At 46.2% G+C, this 19,205-nt stretch overlaps 1 protein-coding gene across 1 annotated transcript in view; it reads right to left on the bottom strand.

Moving 5' to 3' along the window:
- The window catches only part of ZZEF1 (zinc finger ZZ-type and EF-hand domain containing 1), a 1,733,356-nt gene that overhangs the window by 1,341,796 nt on the left and 372,355 nt on the right, over nt 1–19,205 (bottom strand). The window contains exons 15-16 of the mRNA XM_086954803.1: nt 11,042–11,211; nt 10,025–10,158 (exon numbers count right to left, since the gene is read on the bottom strand). Of these exons, the coding sequence (XP_086810929.1) occupies nt 10,025–10,158; nt 11,042–11,211 (304 nt within the window). The remainder of the gene's footprint in view (nt 1–10,024; nt 10,159–11,041; nt 11,212–19,205) is intronic.

Genomic DNA, 19,205 nt, shown 5'->3' with positions numbered 1-19,205 from the left:
CCACCGGCCCAAATTATTAAAAGGTGTGTTTAATATTGAGGTCCGAACCTCCGGTTTAAACCCAGATATGCGCAGCCAGGCGTGTCTTCTTAAGAGAACACTAGTGTTCACCACTCTGGCAGATGTATCAGCAGCATCTAGGGAAGTTCAAGTTCAAGTTCCAGGATTTATATAGCGCACTACTCACCCAGAGGGTCTCAAGGCGCTTGGGGAGGGGGTTCATTATTTATCAAATAGCCAGGTTTTAAGTTCTTTCCTGAAGGAGATGTGGTTCTGTGTAAGGCGGAGGTGAGTGGGGAGTGCGTTCCAGGTTTTTGCCGCCAAGTAGGAGAAGGATCTACCTCCCATGGTGGATCTTTGGATACGCGGAACTGTAGCGAGGCCTTGATTGGAGGATCTTAGTTGGCGGGAGGGTGTGTAGAAGGAAAGTCGAGTGTTGAGGCATTCGGGCCCGAGTTCGTAGAGGACCTTGTGCGCGTGGGTGAGGAGACGGAATGTTATTCTCTTGTTGACGGGGAGCCAGTGGAGCTCTTTCAGGTGGCTGATAATGTGATCTTGGCGAGGAATATCCAAAATGAGTCTCGCCGATGCGTTCTGGATGCGTTGGAGTTTTTTCTGTAATTTGGCTGTGATTCCGGCGTAGAGGGTGTTTCCGTAGTCTAGTCGACTCGTAACCAGTGCGTGGGTGACTGTCTTTCTTGTCTCGGTGGGGATCCAACTGAAGATTTTTTTGAGCACACGAAGTACGTTGAAGCAGGAGGATGAGACGGCGTTGACTTGTTTTGTCATCGAGAGGGAGGAGTCTAGGATAAAGCCTAAGTTATGTGCGTGGTCTGTGGGTATGGGTGCAGAGACCAGATCCGGAGGCCACCAAGAGTCGTCCAAGGCAGAGGGGGATGATCCTAGGATGAGCACTTCCGTTTTGTCGGAGTTAAGTTTTAGGCAGCTGTTTTTCATCCATGTGGCTACTTCTTTCATGTCTTCGTGAAGGTTGGTTTTGGCGGTGTTGGGGTCTTTGGTGAGGGAAAGGAACAGCTGAGTGTTGTCAGCGTAGGAGATGATGTTAAGGTTGTGTTGACGCGCGATGGAAGCGAGTAGACTCATGTAAACGTTGAAGAGGGTGGGACTGAGTGATGATCCTTGTGGTACTCCGCAGATGACTTCGGTGGCCTCTGATTTGAATGGGGGAAGTCGGACTCTCTGGGTTCTTCCAGCAAGGAACGAGATGATCCAGTCCAGGGCTTTTCCTTTTATGCCGATGTTGTTGAGGCGTTGTATGAGGGTGCTGTGACAGACGGTGTCGAAGGCTGCGGAGAGGTCGAGTAGTATGAGGGCCACTGTTTCTCCGTTGTCCAGTAGTGTTCGGATGTCGTCTGTTGCTGCGATGAGGGCGGTTTCGGTGCTGTGTTTGGCTCGAAAGCCGGACTGTGAGGGATCGAGGGAGTTGTTGTATTCAAGGAAGGCGGCGAGTTGGCTGTTGACGGCTTTCTCGATGACTTTGGCCGGGAATGGGAGGAGGGAGATGGGGCGGTAGTTTTTAAGTTCAGAGGGGTCTGCTGTGGGTTTCTTGAGGAGGGCGCTGACTTCGGCATGTTTCCAGCTTTCTGGGAAGGTAGCAGGGTTGAAGGAGCAGTTGATGACATCACGGAGATGGGGTGCGATGATGGAGTCTGCTTTGTTGAAGATGTGGTGGGGACATGGGTCGGTTGGCGAGCCAGAGTGGATGGAATTCATTAGACGGATGGTGTCTTCAGTGGTGATTGGGTTCCAGGGGTTGAGGTTGTTGGAGGGCGGTTTAAGTTCTGAGGGGGGTGGAGAGGATTGTTCGTTGGGACTGTTTCCGAAGCTGTTATGTATGTCGGCAATTTTGTTGTAGAAGAAGGAGGATAATGAATCACAGAGGTCTTGGGGGGGAGTGATGTCGTTTGAGGCTGCGGTGGGGTTGGTGAATTCTTTGACGATGTTGAATAGTTCCTTGCTGTTGTGGGCGTTGTTGTCAAGTCGATTCTTGAGTGCTGATTTCTTGGTGGATCGAATCAGCTGGTGGTGTTTGCGGGTGGCTGCCTTGAAGGTGGTCATATTGTCAGTGGTTGGGTTTTTTCTCCATGTTTTCTAGAGAGTGCGGCATAGCTTCTTGGATTTCTTAAGGTCATCGTTGAACCAAGGGGCCTTTTTGCTGTCTTGTGTGGTGTGATGGTTTTTCAAGGGTGCTAATTCGTCAGCGCTGAGCGTGATCCATTGTTTGAATTTGATCGCAGCTTGGTTTGGGTCCGATGAGGGGGCGGGTGGGTTAAGGTTGAGCGATGTGAGGAGTTGTTCGGTGGTTATTTTGTTCCATTTTCTTCGGCGAATCGGTTGTGGGGGGTTGTGGGTTGAGGTGGTTTTGTAGCTGAAGTGAACGCAACTGTGGTCCGTCCAGTGGAGAGCTGTGGTGTGTTCGAAGGAGATGTACTTACTGGAGGTGAAGATAGGGTCGAGCGTGTGTCCGGCTATATGGGTGGGGGTGTCAACAAGTTGTTTGAGACCAAGATTGGCTAGGTTGTCCAGAAGGGTGGTGGTGTTGCAGTCGTTTTTCTTTTCCAGGTGGAAGTTGAGGTCTCCTAGTAGAATATAGTTTTCGGAGGTGAGGGCATGTGGGCTGATGAAGTCGGTTATGTCTTTGTTAAATTGTGTGCGGGTTCCTGGTGGTCTGTAGATGAGGGTGCCTCTAACTGTGGTCCTAGGGTCGGAGTGGATCTAGAAATGGAGGTGTTCGGTGGTTGTGAGGTGTACGTCGGAGCTGGACGTGATTTTGATGGTGTTCTTATGGACAATGGCGATGCCTCCTCCTGTTTGGATGGTGCTGCCTTTTCGGATAATCTTGTAATTGTCCGGGATGGCTATGGCGATGTCGGGTGCTGATGATGCGTTCATCCATGTTTCAGTGAGGAAGGTGACGTCCGGTGATGTAGTGTTGAGTAGATCCCAGATTTCGGTGGCGTGTCTGTGGACTGAGCGGGCGTTCAGCAGGATGCATTTCAGGTGGTTAGGGTCGGAGCTGTGTTTGGGGTTAGTGGAAGTGGTATGGGACTTGATGCTGGAAAATTTGCAGGAGTGGCATGCGAAGGGACCATGGGTACGTCCCGGGGCAGCTTCGTAGCATTGAGGTGTGCGTCCGGGGTTAAGGGCTAGGAGGGAGGCGGCGCCAAACGTAATGCGGGAGGAGTGCGGTTTGCAGAGACCAGGGGGACTGGCGCTGGGCGCGGTCCAGGCGCGGACGGGCGTAGACGGGCTTACCTTTGGCGCACCTTCGGCGTGACTGGGGCACGATCGCTGCGCATGAACGCTACGCGCAAAGGCAACTGTCATATGTGGATGGTGGAGTGGGGAGGGGCGAGGGAGGAGCAGCTGGGAGCGGGGCGGAGAGAGCAGGGCTGGGAGTCACAACAACAAACTACAAGATGGCTGCGAGCCAAATCTAACACGACGAGATTGGGGCACAATGGCAGTGGAAATGCACAAGCACAATCGGACACAAAACGATTATTCAGTCAAGGCAGCAAATCGATAGGTGATAATTGCGCACTTCAGCAGAATAGCGCTGTGATACAATTCTATTGCACTATGGCGCTACGATAATGCCCACAATAAAACACAAGTAATGCGAGTTAAGCGCTGTGATACAATTCTACTGCAGTATGGCGCTACGATAATGCACACAATTAAACCCAAGTAATGCGAGCTAAGCGATATTGGTAACAGGCAAAGAGCGATCTGGCAGTCTCGTGCTACGATACCAGCTTCTGGGTCAGGGCGGGGAGCAGTGTGGGGAGCGACCGCCGCCGAGGATCTCAGGACGGTCACAGCGCTAGATCGGAACGGTGGAGCCTAACTTCAGTGGGAGGGAGGAGCAGCTGGGAGCGGGGCGGAGAGAGCTGGGCTGGGAGTCACAACAACAAACTACAAGATGGCTGCGAGCCAAATCTAACACGACGAGATTGGGGCACAATGGCAGTGGTAATGCACAAGCACAATCGGGCACAAAACGATTATTCAGTCAAGGCAGCAAATCGATAGGTGATAATTGCGCACTTTAGCAGAATAGCGCTGTGATACAATTCTATTGCACTATGGCGCTACGATAATGCCCACAATAAAACACAAGTAATGCGAGTTAAGCGCTGTGATACAATTCTACTGCAGTATGGCGCTACGATAATGCACACAATTAAACCCAAGTAATGCGAGCTAAGCGATATTGGTAACAGCCAAAGAGCGATCTGGCAGTCTCGTGCTACGATACCAGCTTCTGGGTCAGGGCGGGGAGCAGTGTGGGGAGCGACCGCCGCCGAGGATCTCAGGACGGTCACAGCGCTGGATCGAAACGGTGGAGCCTAACTTCAGTGGGAGGGAGGAGCAGCTGGGAGCGAGGCGGAGAGAGCTGGGCTGGGAGTCACAACAACAAACTACAAGATGGCTGCAAGCCAAATCTAACACAACGAGATTGGGGCACAATGGCAGTGACCCAACATCTAATATGATTATTAGAAATTCATTGTCCATGACGTACCAGGTCTTGCGCTTTAGATTTGTGTTCTTGGGGTAGAAATTGAACGAGGTGCTGAATTTCATCCCAGTGCGCGTGGTCATATCTAGCTAGCAACGCTTGAGTGTTACATATACGCCAAAAGTTAGCTGATTGGGAGGCAATCCTTTTCCCTGAAGAATCAAGGAGTTTTATTTATTTATTTATTTATTTTTTACACTTATAGAGCGCACTGATACCAGTCGGCGTCCTGGCGTTTTGATTCCTTATCTGGGGTGGTGCATCTCCAGTAGTCTGGGAGCTTGCCCTTTTAGGTCCATTAGAAACTACTGAATCTAAGAATAGTTGTCCTCTTATGTAGACTGGATCCCATGGGGGCAGGCTTGTATTTTTTGATCTATCCTAGGGGAAGGATACGTGCTCTGACAGGATCCTTAAAGGTGTTGTCTACATGCCTGGTCATTCCTTTCAACATGGGTAACATATGTGTAGATTTCTGTGTGCTATTTGAAGTCTCAAAAAGGAAGTCCTCTTCAAGGGATTCTTTATGTAGTTGGACCCCATGGTAATTAGCAGCCCTACCTAGTAGTTCAATATAGCCTATACTGTCATCTGGTGGAGAGGGCCTGGTAGGATATAGGTCTGGATCGTTGTCATTGGGCGAGTCAGTGTTATAGTCATCCCACTCATATGTCGGTCCGGGCTGCTTGTCATCATCATCCTCCCAGTCCTCATCACCCTGATTGTCAGGTGTATGTGGTGGTGAGTGCTCAGGTGAAAAAACAATCTGAAGATGGAGTTGATGACCATGCTCACTATTACCGAAAGGAGGAGTCACCTACCTCCGGACTAGGAAGACTTCTTTGAAGAAAAAGTACATCCGGACCCAACACTAGATGGTGATCTATGCATAAGCATGTGATCTACAGCTTGCATGCCTCGAACTAATGAAGTCTATGACTGTTGTATAGACAAAGCCTGAAGTTCGCTTGCTTGCTTGGCAGACATTATGGTGATGAGGAATATCGAATTGATGGTCAGTAGACAGAGTGGCCAGCTGTCCATCAGTTGAAAGGTAAGGGAGAACGAAATTAAGGTTCAATTGCGATATCATGAACACTGATGGCGGGAACATGTGCATCAGCCCCTTTAACAAACACAACACAACAGTTGATTTAAATGTATAAAAACAAATTACATAAAAAAGGCTGATCTGGCAAACGTAGGATGGCTGAAAGGGCCAAACGGCAAACTTAACTGTTGCCACACTAAGGCATGTCTGGACTCATGAGAGACAAAACAAGAGAACATGAGACAACTTTGCATTCAAGGGTTGGATATTACAGGAGGAACTCCAAACAACAAACATCTCCTAGCATCCTGCAATGTGACACCAACTACTTTGGGAAGAAGATGGCAAGCAATCAGCACTCACCGTTCAACTGCTAGCCATGGAGGTGTAGGTTGTGCAGGCTCGGGTGCAGGACACAGCCTTGCTGCTGCGACAGGAGGGTCTCCCAAAGGGACAGCCAGAATGGAGGCCAAATCTTCAAGGCCAAATGTTTTAGGTATTACATTCTCCTAGCCCAGTCTAGTCCCTCTAGGATGAATCAGGCCTAGCCTTTTTTTAAATCTTTTTTGCAACTCTGGAAAGAAAAGATAGGAGCACAGAAAGGCATACAGGTTTCCATAGCCCCCCCAGGTTCGGGTGAAGTGTGTCTTCAAGAGAGAGCAGTCCTGGGAACTCTTATGTGTAAATGTTTTGACAGTGCACGTTCTCTGCAATGGTGAACAGATAAAGCTAGGTTCTTGGCATTGGTGAACAGATAAAGCTAGGTTCTTGGCATTGGTGGAAGATGAGTCGTCCTGCGCCACCCAAATACAACCGCCATTTGTGATCTGCTAGGCACTGTCAGCTGAGTTGGTTCACCCTGGCATTTAAATATCCTGCCCAGTGCTGGGAGACCAGGGAGATGTTCCAGAGACACAGAGCCTCTAGGTACAGAACCCACGACTGCCCTGCCCTATTTGTTGAAATACGACATGGCAGTCATGTTGTTCATGAGCACCTGTACCTAATTCCTCCTTGATGGTCAGGACAAATGCCTTCAGTGGCAAGTGAATCGCTCCAACAATTACGATATGTAGTTAAAGTTTCAGGCTGAGACCAGAGTCCTCTAATCTCCACCTATCCTAGATGACCTTTCCAACCCAGAAACAATGCATTTGTCATAACGGTTGGCTCTGGTTTGGGTAGGAAGAGGAGTCTGCTGCTGGTTCAACAATGGTCAAGCAGCCACAACTGCATGTCTTGCACAGTCTCCTTCAATACCTGAAACAAATCTAGCAGGTCTCCTAGGTGCTGCACCCACTGAGGCTTCAGATCTTGCATGTGCCACCTAGTGTGGTCCACAACCAGTATGCAGGTGATGAAGCGGAAAGGAAGCTTTCAGATCCACTCTTACTGAGACCCATGTCAAGGATTGAAACATCAGAATCATATCCCGAATTTCCTGGGCTCCTTAAGGCAGAGGGAAGGCTCAGAAGAGCACCTTTCCTGGATGGATACGATGAAGGGGAGCCCTTGTCAAGGAGTCAGCTGTGACTTTTTCACACTGATGAAGAAACTAAAATGATGTCAATAGGTCGGCGAATCCTGGAGGTGGATTAAAAGTGTTTACGGCGAGGCACATTCATTAGCCAATCAATGAGGTATGGAAAGACTGTTATTTCCAACCCCTATAGCTGAACTGCAAACCCACCATCACCTTTTAAACCCGCAAGGTGCACTGGTAAGGCCATAGGGGAGCACACAGAGCTGAAAATGTTCTTGTGCTACCTGAAATCGCAGGTAACATCTGTTAGATTGCAGGATGGGAATGTGAAAATAGGCATCCTGAAAATTCAAAGCCATCATCCAGACTCCTGGGTCCAGGGCAGACATAACTTTAAACAGGGTGAGCCTTTTGAGGGCGAGTAACACTGTCCTTTTTCGGTACCAGGAAATAACTGGGATAACAGCCAGTCCTGATCTTTGGTGCTGGCACTCTTTCTATTGCTCCCGTGGCCCAGAGAGCCTGAACTTCCCCGGTAGTATGGACAAGTGGTCCTGCAGGAGCTGTTGTGGCACTGGAAGTATGTCCAGGGAAGTAGGATAGAGAGCAGAGGGAGTACCCAAGTTCCATGTTTTGGAGAACCGATTAATTGAATGTGATTCTCCTCCACCTGGGGAGGTGTACTATTAAACTTTCTACCATCAGGGCGATTGTGTATAGCATTGCCCCATTGGGGCCTGGACACTGTCGGCCTGATCTGAGACTTCTATCCCCGATGGACTGGGAGGTCTGCAGTTGCTGGGGCCTGTGTTTTGACGTTCCCTCTTCTGGTACCCAGTTCTGAAAGCTTGAAAGAGGCAAACTTGTTGTGGTGTCTGCCGAATCAACGGGATTAGGCCTAGAAAGTAAGTTTGTTGTCTTTGAAACTTTCTAAAGCTGATTCCGTCTAGACTCTAAACACCCTAGAACCATCAAAGGGCCTGTCCATCAAAGATTATTGAACATCGTTGTAGCAGCCAGAGGAGAGCACCCAGTCATGATGCGGAAGCACCACGCTGGCTCCAGCTGTTCTGCTCAGACAGTTGGTTGTGTCCAGGCCTGAACAAATAATTTTGCTGCATCTCTTTCATCCCTGATGTGGCACTCTAGAGTTGGATGGAGTATCTGCCCAGGAGGCAAAATGTATTGATGGGCCTAAGTGCAAAGCTGGCAGAGGAAGACATCTGTTTGGTATATGTCTCGATACGCTCTGATTCCCTGTCAGGTGGTGATGTTGGGAAGGCATTTAGGCTGATGCAACTTGTGGATGCCTCCACCACCAAGCGCTCCAGAATAGGATGTTGGAGAAGATAATCTGGATCTCTGGGAGCGGGCCTGTGCTGCCTTGCTACTTGCCTATTAACTGGCGGACAATATCCTGGCTTTGCCGAGGTGCCCATCAGGTCATCTGTAAAAGCTTGATTAAGGGCAGAAGAGGTCCATTATTTGTTAGCCCAGGGTTAAGCACCTATGTCAATACATCTGCCATCGCCTTTGCCGTGGGCTGGGTGAGGTCCAACACCAATGTTGCTCTCCTTACATCTGTTGCAAAGTAAGCAGACTGCTCTATCGCCATAGAAGGGTTTTGTGGAGGAAAAACTAATGTCTGGTGAGGAGTCCATCCCACTGCTATCCTGCATGCCCAGGAAAAGGGGATGCCATCATCAATATCATCATCATTAGCAGCCTGTTCATGTGGGGTTTATAAGTCTGAGTAGAGGTATAGGTGATAAGGCTGTGACCTTGTGGGAGTAGGATTCGAGCCATCAGAGTCCGATAAAACTAATCGGCTGCAGGTCCGGGACTTGTGATGTCGGAGCTGGGGTCAAGACCCGGGATTGTGGCACCAACGTTGGGGCTGGAATTGGATTTGATAGAGCCGGCCTCAAACAAGATGCCAGCCTCAGAGTGAGGTTAAGTGGTGCAGTCACCTTTGGGGGCAGGTCTACCGGCAGTGACCAGTCTAGAAACCACCTCAGATCCTTAGGGCTCAATGGCTCTTTAGTGGGATCTGGTGGCGCACCAAAAGATGATGTTTAAGATGTGCTTTAGCTCTCGGAACTCTTAAGGAGCCACGGATGGCCTGGGGTAGTCAGAGTGCATTAGGATAAGCATTGTAATCGGTTCTGAATGAGGAGCCTGACTCCATGGCCTGGTGGTGCTCAAATCAGTGCATGACTCTTCAGAGTTTTTCATTTTTTTTAAACTTACCTGACTGCATGACTTTGACAATGATTGGTTGCAAGATTTACCTCTGAAATGAGTCCATACCCTCAACTTCCAACTAGACAGAGCCTTCTCCGACTTCCTTCTAAGTTCTGTGACAGCAGGCTTGGCTTTGCAGTCACGGATGCCCTTTTTATTCATCTTGGTGCTGCAGTCGCACAAACCAGAGTCTTGCCTGGAGCCAAGGCACCAGGAATAGATATTATGAGTGTCACCAACATCTGCCAGTTGCAGCCCCTACATTGCATAAAGCCTGTTTTAGGAGACATCACGAACACTGGAAAGAAAATGGCACGAAAATTCTGACAGTGATGACAAGATTTTAGAAGCTCAGGATCCACATAAGAAGGCTGAGAAAGACAGAAACTGACGTCAGGGTGTGGAGGTGGCACAGCGTCACGTATGGGGTGGGATAGCTCGATGAGAATCCGCACAGCGCCACCTACCTATGTGCAAGGGAATTGCTATTGATAGTTTCAGGTCCAGTCTGGCACATGGGCAAAATCACAAGGTGAGGAATTTGCTGTTAGAAGTTTTTCCTAGAAAAGTAACTTTTGGTACATTTCAAATCACAAAAAATAAGGTTCAGCAATTGTCGAACAAGCTCTTGCATAAGGAGAAGCAGATGTATACCTGGTCAGAATAAAGGATTATTTGTTCTGCTATGTTAAGTATTTACCATCAAGGTGAATAGTTGGTCCCGTCGGATATCCCGATCTGAGAAAAAGAGTGCTGCTCCATTCTGTAATGTATTTATTACTTCTTCCTTAAGGGTGTCCGGAAGTGAAGGCACTGTGTCCACACCATCGACTACTGCTCAAATGAAAGGAAAGAGTATTAACAATAGCCGTAACGCTAAACTATATAAATAATGGTAATATAGCATTCACTTACGTTAAAGGTTTGTAAACTCAATAGAAAGTCAGGTCAAACTATCATATCACCAAAAACAGTTGCAAAAATAATTGTTAAAACACTGTATAGCTCTCTTATCCAAACATGCACAGCTTATTTTAAAGTTATAAGACTTATTTCAATATATGAACAATGATAAGATCTGGTAGGACATATGTTGTCGTGTAGTTTATTTCTAATTTCACACGTTAAATTATTTGGTATATTTTATTTTTATTCAAATTCTAATTTTAATTTTAGATTTTTGTTTGCCACTGATTACAATTCACAAACGTATTGATATATACATTTATGTATGCACATACAAATTATAGATGTGGACTACTTGTTTAGTGCAGCTGTCGCTTCAAAGCAATGAAGGACCATTTCCGATAAGTATTGAAAGAGCTCTTCTCAGGGTGTTTATTTTATTTATTGTATTTGTTTTGCGCTGGTGCAGTATGGGTTAGCCTCTGACCAATTTCAGAGAAACAGGATTATAGAGGACTTGAAATTGCTTCATCGCTGATAATAATACTAGAAACAAAACCATTAAATCAAGACAGTTTGCTGCAAGAAAGTAAAAATGCATGTCAGAACCGATGCATTTTCAGGAATTATCTGAATTTCAGAAAGTAGCCTGCGATGCACAGTATGTATTATTTAAATGGATGCATACCTTTACATATACATACAACTGCAAACATGATGTAGACAGGAAAATCCAGAAGAAGGGGTCTTTACACTTGGCTCTCTGCTAAAAACAAATTTGTATCGCACCAGTTGTACTGAGAGTTTATACCTTCACACAGATGTCTGTAGAGCTGTCCTGCAGATTCAATGTGACTAGGCTTCTTGCTCTGAGAAGCTTCCCAATGTTTCAGAGCTGGACTGCCTATAGTCAGTAAAGAGAAACAACTTTGGAGAAGCTTAAGTAGTACCGTCTGGGCATATGTACATTCTTCTCTTGTGCTAAAAGAAAACAGAAGTCAGTAGAAAGATGTAACATACATGTAGACCCACAACACAGCTATGTACCGATATCTAGTAAAGAAAATCAACTTAAGATCACATAGAACGGTCACTGGGGTTGCAGGAGGTGAAAGGGGTTTAGGGTTTTTGGGAAGCAGCAGGGGGTTAGGTGTGTGCATGTCCCTTTCTCTCAGTGGAGTGGCTGGAAGGGTCAATTCCTTAGAAATGTCGAATCGATTTGTTTAATCCTATGACATCAAAAGTTTATTGAAGAGCATACTCCCAGTGGAACCATTTTAATATCCCCTTGTAAGGGAAACATTACAATAAGACACCTATTTTCTTAAAAGGAGCAAAAGGTGGCGTGAATACCTAACATGAGATAGACCTGCTGGAGAGATACTGCTAAAGGTAAGTAACTTTTTGTTCCTCGTCAATGAATCCTCTAAAAAGACAGAAGCTTAAAATAGGGTACCAGATAGCCAATTTCTCTAGGGCAAGGCAACTATGGAATTAACCTTTACCAAACGTGTATTTTATGACAGAATACCTTAACTGAGAAGGATCAGTAGAATCAGTATTCAAAAGCCATGTTGGTTGCCAAGGCATCATTGACATATCTTCATGTAGGTTTTTTGAAAATCCGAAGAACAAAGTGATCATGTATACATTAGTTAAAATGGAGGCAAACAAAGAATTACAATCGCCAACAGCATGTGCGAAATGAACCACACCAAGACTTTTATCACCATTTGCACTGCAGATGGTCAATCCTCTCTGGCGGTCCAGGAAGAGGCCCATTTGAATTTTAACTATAGAATTTGAGTTTAAAAAAACAACATCTGTGGAGATGTTAAGCTTAACAATAATCCCCCGCGATACAAACTACAGACTGATGCATTTTCTATGACAATATGCTAATTCTACCAAAAAAATCTATTTATCTCTTTTGTTACTGCAGTTTTTCAAAGAATGGTTTTAATCCCATTCTTCTGGGGAAAAAAATATCAGAATCAGAAAGTCGGAAAGAAAGTAGAAACCATTTTAATATCCTATCCCTACAAAAATAATATCTAAATACCTCAGTGAAAAACAAATTTTCATATAGCACGGGAGATTAAAGGTTCTTGATATACATTTTAAAACATGTTTATGCAGACCACCCAGCACCATGGACCAGATATTTCCGCCAGGGTCCCCACACCCTCTCCCATTTCTTAGGACATCCTTTGCTGCCGTATACTACTTCTTCCACCTTCTGGCACCAGTCTAAATCCATTCCCCACTCTACTACGGACGGCGGGAGTGGAGCCCCCCACCCCCTCACAAGGTTGAGCTTAGCCACCCCTGCCTCCAGCGCCAAACACAGCCTGTTGTATCTGGGCCTGTCCTCTTCACCATGTATCATCAGACGCAGCCACTTAGCGTCCATTGGCACCACAACCGAGAGGGCTTTTAACATCACAGTAGTCACTCCCTGCAAAAAATCCTGGCTCACGAGGCACTCCCACAGAATATAATAAAAGGAGTCCACCCGCTCACATCCTCTCGAACAGTGTGGTGTGTCTACCGCCCCTATTTTGTTCAGCAGGGTGCATGGGTAATATGCCCTATGCAAGACCTTGAGCTGTATCAGCCGAATCAAGCTCGGATTGCTATGTACCGGGGACTTTGGAGTACTTCAACCCAATCAGCATCCTCCATGTCACCTAGGTCGTTAGTCCAGGCCCTTCCCAGTGAACTCAGGGTATCTGGGGAGTTATTAATCACTTTTTTTTATAAAACACCGACACTTCGTTATGTGGGATGGGGTCAACGAGCAAGGGGTCATCCAAGGGGGAGGAGTCTGGCAACCTTGTCCCTTCCTGAATATGCACTCGGAAAGCATGCCTGAGTTGGCAGTAGTAAAGTGTTTGGGAGGTCGCTAGATCGTATTCTTGCCCAAGAGTGTCGAAGGCAATGAATGCCCCATTCCTCCATATGTCTCCCAGATGACTCAATTCCTATCCTTGCCCACCGCAATAAACCTCACAGGTTGGACACTTCTTTCAGTCGATCGCTATGCCATAGGGGGGGGTCATGGCTGTCAACTTGACTTGCCATCCCAGATAGGTCTCAGCTCCGATCCAGCACCCAACGACAGTGGACGTGTGCTATGGGAGGCCATCTCTCTTCAGGCAGGTTTATAGGTAAGTTTCGTAATAGTGGGCATCGTGTCTGTATCGACACTGTAGGCCGGTACGCCCCAGCCCGAATATACCCAGTCATTAATCACTACAAGCAGTAAGGTCCAATACTACTTTTTAATATCTAAGATTGCCAGGCCTCCATCGTAAACTCCCCTCAGTAGCTTACTCAGTGCAATACCCAGCGCTCCTCCCTGCCACAGTAGTGGTCGGAGTTCTGATGGGGATAGTCTAATTATTGATTTTCTTTGCAAGAACCAATGTTGACAGACAAATTAATGGAAACTAGTGAGGACTCAAACGGCTAAATGTAAAAATACAGAAAATAGCTTGACAAGTTTAAATCATCACCAAAGTTATGTGTCAATTTGAATTACTGTGCATATAATATATTTGCATTCAACATGTTGGCTGCAAAAAAGTTATATGCACTGTAATTCAAACTGACACATACCTTTAGTAATGGTGAGCTAAACTGTTGAAGCTATTTTCCTTATTATGTACATTTATATCTTACATTACAATGTCTTGTTTTATTGACAAAATGTTGATAATCTAAAAGAAGACAATTAGGCTTGCCAAGAGACTGCCAAATTACGACTGGGAGAGAGATGGCACATGTGACAGTAGCTGTGAACACTGTATAAACCAAGAAGCTTCGGACATTCAGCTTATGGATTACTTGAACTATAGAAGAAATCCAAATTCGGAGACAGAAGCTCCTGATACATTACAAAGAACACGTATGGGTTTCGCAATAATAAATCAGCCTGTCTTGGTGGCACTAACCTTCAGGGGATCCATGAGAGAGCGCAAAAAGTTCATACAGCAACATTATTACACCTTCTTCCAAATGCACATGAAGCCTTTTTCATCTCTAGCTCCAATGCTTCTGCCACTACTAGCTGCTTCTTCAACCTGCTTGGTGAGTTTTTATAAAGCTCTGCTAGGTTCGAAAGGGAGGGATGGAGTGAATCGAGGCGGATGTTTCTGAGCAGTAAAGAAACAGTACAATGTACATGACTTGTGCTATAAAGTTAATAGATCATTGTGCAGTAACCCATAGTATCTCAATGAAGTGGTCCATACCTCACAGATAGAGTCTTAGCACTTAGATCCAAAAAGCAGAAGCAAAAAAGATTCCTAACATGATCAAAGAAAGAATATGCAAAAATGTTGCTTACATGTAAGTGTAGTTCTTCAGTGTTGATATTTTTGATAGGTTCACATGCATTAAACGTTTCCTGCCAACAAAGTGTGAGTTCCATGGTAACTTAACAGAAGCAGTCTTAGACCATAACAGGCCTGTAAAGTCTGTAGGCAGTGTCAGGAGCCGGTGAACATCAATCTAAAAGACCTGAAATCAAACCAACAAAGCAAAGAGTATCTGTCCCCTACTATCCCCCGCCCCCGCACCTCATATTTCCTGCACATGTGAAAAAATTATCAATCATTAAATGTGAGCGTCTTATCAGGTGTGGTGGAAGGAAGGTCAGCATGTGAATGTATGAAAGATACCAACAATAGAGAACTAAGTTCTTGCATAGCTTCACATGCTTGAATCAAAACAGCAAGCAATAATACATAACAATAACAACAAAATATTGCAGATCGAGGGAAGAATAATATGGCTCACCGGGGGGTGCTAGGTGGCGCACGACCAAGATGGCCGCACACCAGTGAGGCTCTGGACACTAGGCGGCAGAATATTTCATTTATCCTCATCTACCCTTTATTAATTAGTCTGAACAGTAACGCTGCTTTTGCCTGCAGCTCTGGCCTTGCTCCCGTGAAAGAATCGCCGTTCTATAACCCGGGCCGGCGCTTTCAGGACCAGGTTTGGTTGAGGACGGGTCGCGAGAGATGCTCTGCCTGCAGACCGGGGCAGTCACTGCCGCTACGCGAGCCCGGGGATTCCACGTGGCTGTGGGCCTCACTGCAGACTCTGCGCGACGGCTTCAGCTCTTCTCCGGTTGGCGTTCAGAACCCGCCGTGGAGATTTATCTCCCTGCTGTCATCTGCCACCCATACAACGTCCTCGCATGGATACCACAGCGGCGGCAGTGCTCATTTCTCGCTGCGACCTTCGGCAGCTGGCGCCGCGCTGGGTGGGCGTATCCACGTATTCAAGCCTGCAGATCCCACCATGCCTTAAGTGAAGATCTGACCTCCTTGGCAGCAGCGTCCGCCCTTCACGACACCCGCGCCACCTGCGCAAGTCCGCGCTGCGAGTGGTGTCGGTAAGTGGTGCACAACGAGATACCCACGCCGCAACTCTCCCTAACCTCCGCGACCACACATGGAGTGATCACCATTCTCCTGGACACCCCTGCTGTGCTGCACGGCCTGCTGGCACTGGCGTGAAATCGGCCGTTGTGTCAGCTGCTACTAACTGTTGCTACTTATTGGCCTTCACCGATCCATTTACTGAAGGAGCCTGTGGTGCGTGATGCCCTCCTTGCCCATATCGCCTGGGATGCCCACTCCTTGACTGCAATTCATTCGTGGGTGCTGCAGTCCTTGATCACCTGGCGCCTTGGCTGCTGAAAACTAGGGGTCTGCTCATCACCTGGTCCTCTTGTCATCGTTGATAGGTGAGCCCCTCTCCCTTCCATTGGACAATTGGGAGCGAGCTCCCATGCGACCCCACCACACGCTGACTCTCTCCTCTAGTATCCCTCAGTGCTGCGCCTGCTAGGCCTTCGTCCTAAACACTCATCATTGCGAAATCTGGTTGGGGTGTGCGCGCTCCTCCTTGGCGGATTCCTACAATATAGGGCAGAGCTGCGGCCTGCTCTCCACTCCTCATCCTACGTGTTTATTCTGCCCGCCGACTGAGACGCCGGACGCCTACTAACACTGCCCAGGTGTGCTCACCTCGTTGTGGGCCAAGGACTCTTATAAGCCTGGAGCCATCTTTGACCCTTGTCTCTCCCAAAACTTCTGCCACTCTATCTGACGGCCAATTTTGATTTCCAAGTCTGCGGATCTCACTTGCTCCTTGGCTCACTGCAGGGGCGGTGGTTTTGGTTTCTGGGCGGTCGGGAGAGCAGTATCTCCACTTACACCATGGAGCCTTCAGAGTGGAGATATTCGGCACACCCCTGAGAGGATTACTGGACTCCCAATACTCTCCCAAGTATACCCTGCATACAATATTAGGTGACTAACCATTGCCCTACCGCTGCGGTCGCTCACTCGCATGCTGCCCTCTCCTACAGCTATTACAGGTAAGCCAGACAGAAGTCAGTCGAAACTGGTTTTTGACGCCAAGAAAGTGGTCCCCCACTCCAATTTGGAAGAACGTGTCCAATCTGGTGAAGAGCAGGCACAGATGTAGCCTTCAAACACTGTTGATGAGGTTAAAACCTTGCTCCTCGCTATGCAACACAGCCTCACAGACTTATCTGGGAAAATGGACACCATGAACAGACGCTTAGACTTCCTGATCCAAAGGGTGGATAAGCATGATGCGCAGATCAAGGAGGCAGAGTGCCACATATCGGATACTGAAGACACCACCTCACAGATGAAACTTCAAGTATCTCAGATAAATAAGCTGCTCAAAGTCATCGCAGCAAAGAAAGAGGATTTGCAGGCACATAGCTGTCGCAATAACATTTAAATAATGGGCATTTCCGAAAGTACCAACACGGGTTGAATGGTAGATTTTGTGGAGCGGGTCCTGAAGGGTGTATGTGGTGATGGGGCCTTCTCCTGGCAGCTTGTTGTGGAGGGTGCACATCGTTCCCTGGGACCTTGGCCCTCACCAGGCGGGGCTCCTCGGCCCGTTGTGGCCTGTCTCCTTAATTACAGGGATCGTGACACTGTGCAGAAAATGCCCGGGAGAAACCCGTAGCGGCATGAAGGGCTGGAATTCACTATCTTCCCGGATTTCACGTTGCAGTGCAGGAGGCAAGGCGCAAATTTCCGCTGGTCAAGCAAAAGTTCAGAAAGCACAGATCGAATATGCACTGCTTTATCCGGCACGCCTACGGGTATCCTACCAAGGCAAGCACTCCATTTTCTCCAACCCATAACAGGTGGAATACTTCCTCAAATCAATCGGCCGCAGATCTCCGAGAGGACAGACAGATACAGTGAATCCAGATCTCCATCTCCAGCTGCGGACTGACCCTCGGCCTGGTATTGCATCCTGATGTTCTTCTGTTCACACCTCACGCTCTCTGCTGCATCTGCCGGATCCAGAAATGTAACCTCTGTTGTGAATTTGCTGTTTGAGACTGGTGTTACGTCTACTCACTTTTCCAGAGTTCCTGGTTGCTACCAGCGCATTGTGGACAGTTAAGATTTGCTTTCAATGTACAAACCCTGCATGTTGGGCAAAGGGCCTCAATACAAGGTTAAATTATTAGTATTAAACTATGCCAAGTACCCCCACCCCCCTCCTCTCCCATCGTATACCCGTTCCAGTGGGTAACTGCCTAGCAGTTCAGGAGAGAAGGGTGGATTTTGTGACTCAACAGTGTCCCACCCTGTATGGGCGATTCCCCTAACTTGCTTTGCTTCTATTGTTGGTAGACTCGATAGAGCGGGACTGTAATGTTACGTTTTTTTTTTATTTCGGGTGGGCAATGTATTACCGTCATGATTGGGGTGGTGCTGTGGATGGGGGCGGGTTGGGGATTGTTGTTTTTTTATGTTACATGTGTAATACATCAACAAATAGTTCTTCAAGCGTACATTGGGGCAGATATGGTGCACAGACAAAATATCGACTCCAAAATATCGACTGGACATAATATCGAGTTTTAAATATAGACTGGACAAAATATCGACTGGACATAATATCGACTACAAAAATATCGTTTTTCAGGTAAGTGAAGTAATATCGACTGTATAAAATATAGATAGCAAAAATATCGAATTTTTAATAATATATAATATTTTATAGTGTATTTTTATGTAATAATATGTGTGAAAAGTGTGTATTAATGTTATAAAATATTTTATTAAATGAATTTTGTTTTTATAATAATTGCGTAATGTAATTCTGTAGCGGGTTGTGGGTTTATAGGGGAATAGGGTGGGAAGTAATTTAATAATAATTAATTAATTAATATATGTTTGTAAATATTTTTAATTAATAATTAATTGATAATTATTTAATCTTAATTAGTTAATTAATTAATATAATTTTGTACATATTTTGTATTAGTAATTAATTGGTAATTAATTAATTTTAATTAGTTAATTACATTAGAGTACATTTTTAATATATATCATTTTGTGTTATTGTTAAGTAATTAATTGGGAAAAAATAATAATTATTAAAATAATTACAGCTAATGTGCTAATATATTTACTTTATTGTTATTGTTAATTAATAATTAATTGGTAATTAAATAATATTGATACATTTTGGGTAAAGGAGTATTTTTAGGGTTCAGGGTCAGTTTTCAGTTTTTGGCTAAAGGGGCATTTTTAGGGTTTTGGGTCAGTTTTCAGTTTTAGGGTAAAGGGGTATTTTTAGGGTTCAGGGTCAGTTTTCAGTTTTTGGGTAAAGGGGCATTTTTAGGGTTCAGGGTCAGTTTTCAGTTTTTGGGTAAAGGGGTATTTTTAGGGTTCAGGGTCAGTTTTCAGTTTTTGGGTAAAGGGGCATTTTTAGGGTTCAGGGTCAGTTTTCAGTTTCTGGGTAAAGGGGCATTTTTAGGGTTCAGGGTCAGTTTTCAGTTTTAGGGTAAAGGGGTATTTTTAGGGTTCAGGGTCAGTTTTGGGTTTTTGGGTAAAGGGGTATTTTTAGGGTTCAGGGTCAGTTTTGGGTTTTTGGGTAAAGGGGTATTTTTA

This window comes from Lissotriton vulgaris, chromosome 2_1 (assembly GCF_964263255.1).
Source record: "Lissotriton vulgaris chromosome 2_1, aLisVul1.2, whole genome shotgun sequence".
NCBI classification, from domain to species: domain Eukaryota; kingdom Metazoa; phylum Chordata; class Amphibia; order Caudata; family Salamandridae; genus Lissotriton; species Lissotriton vulgaris.
Note: the sequence above shows the minus strand (reverse complement) of the source record. Positions and strands in the feature narration are given on the sequence as shown.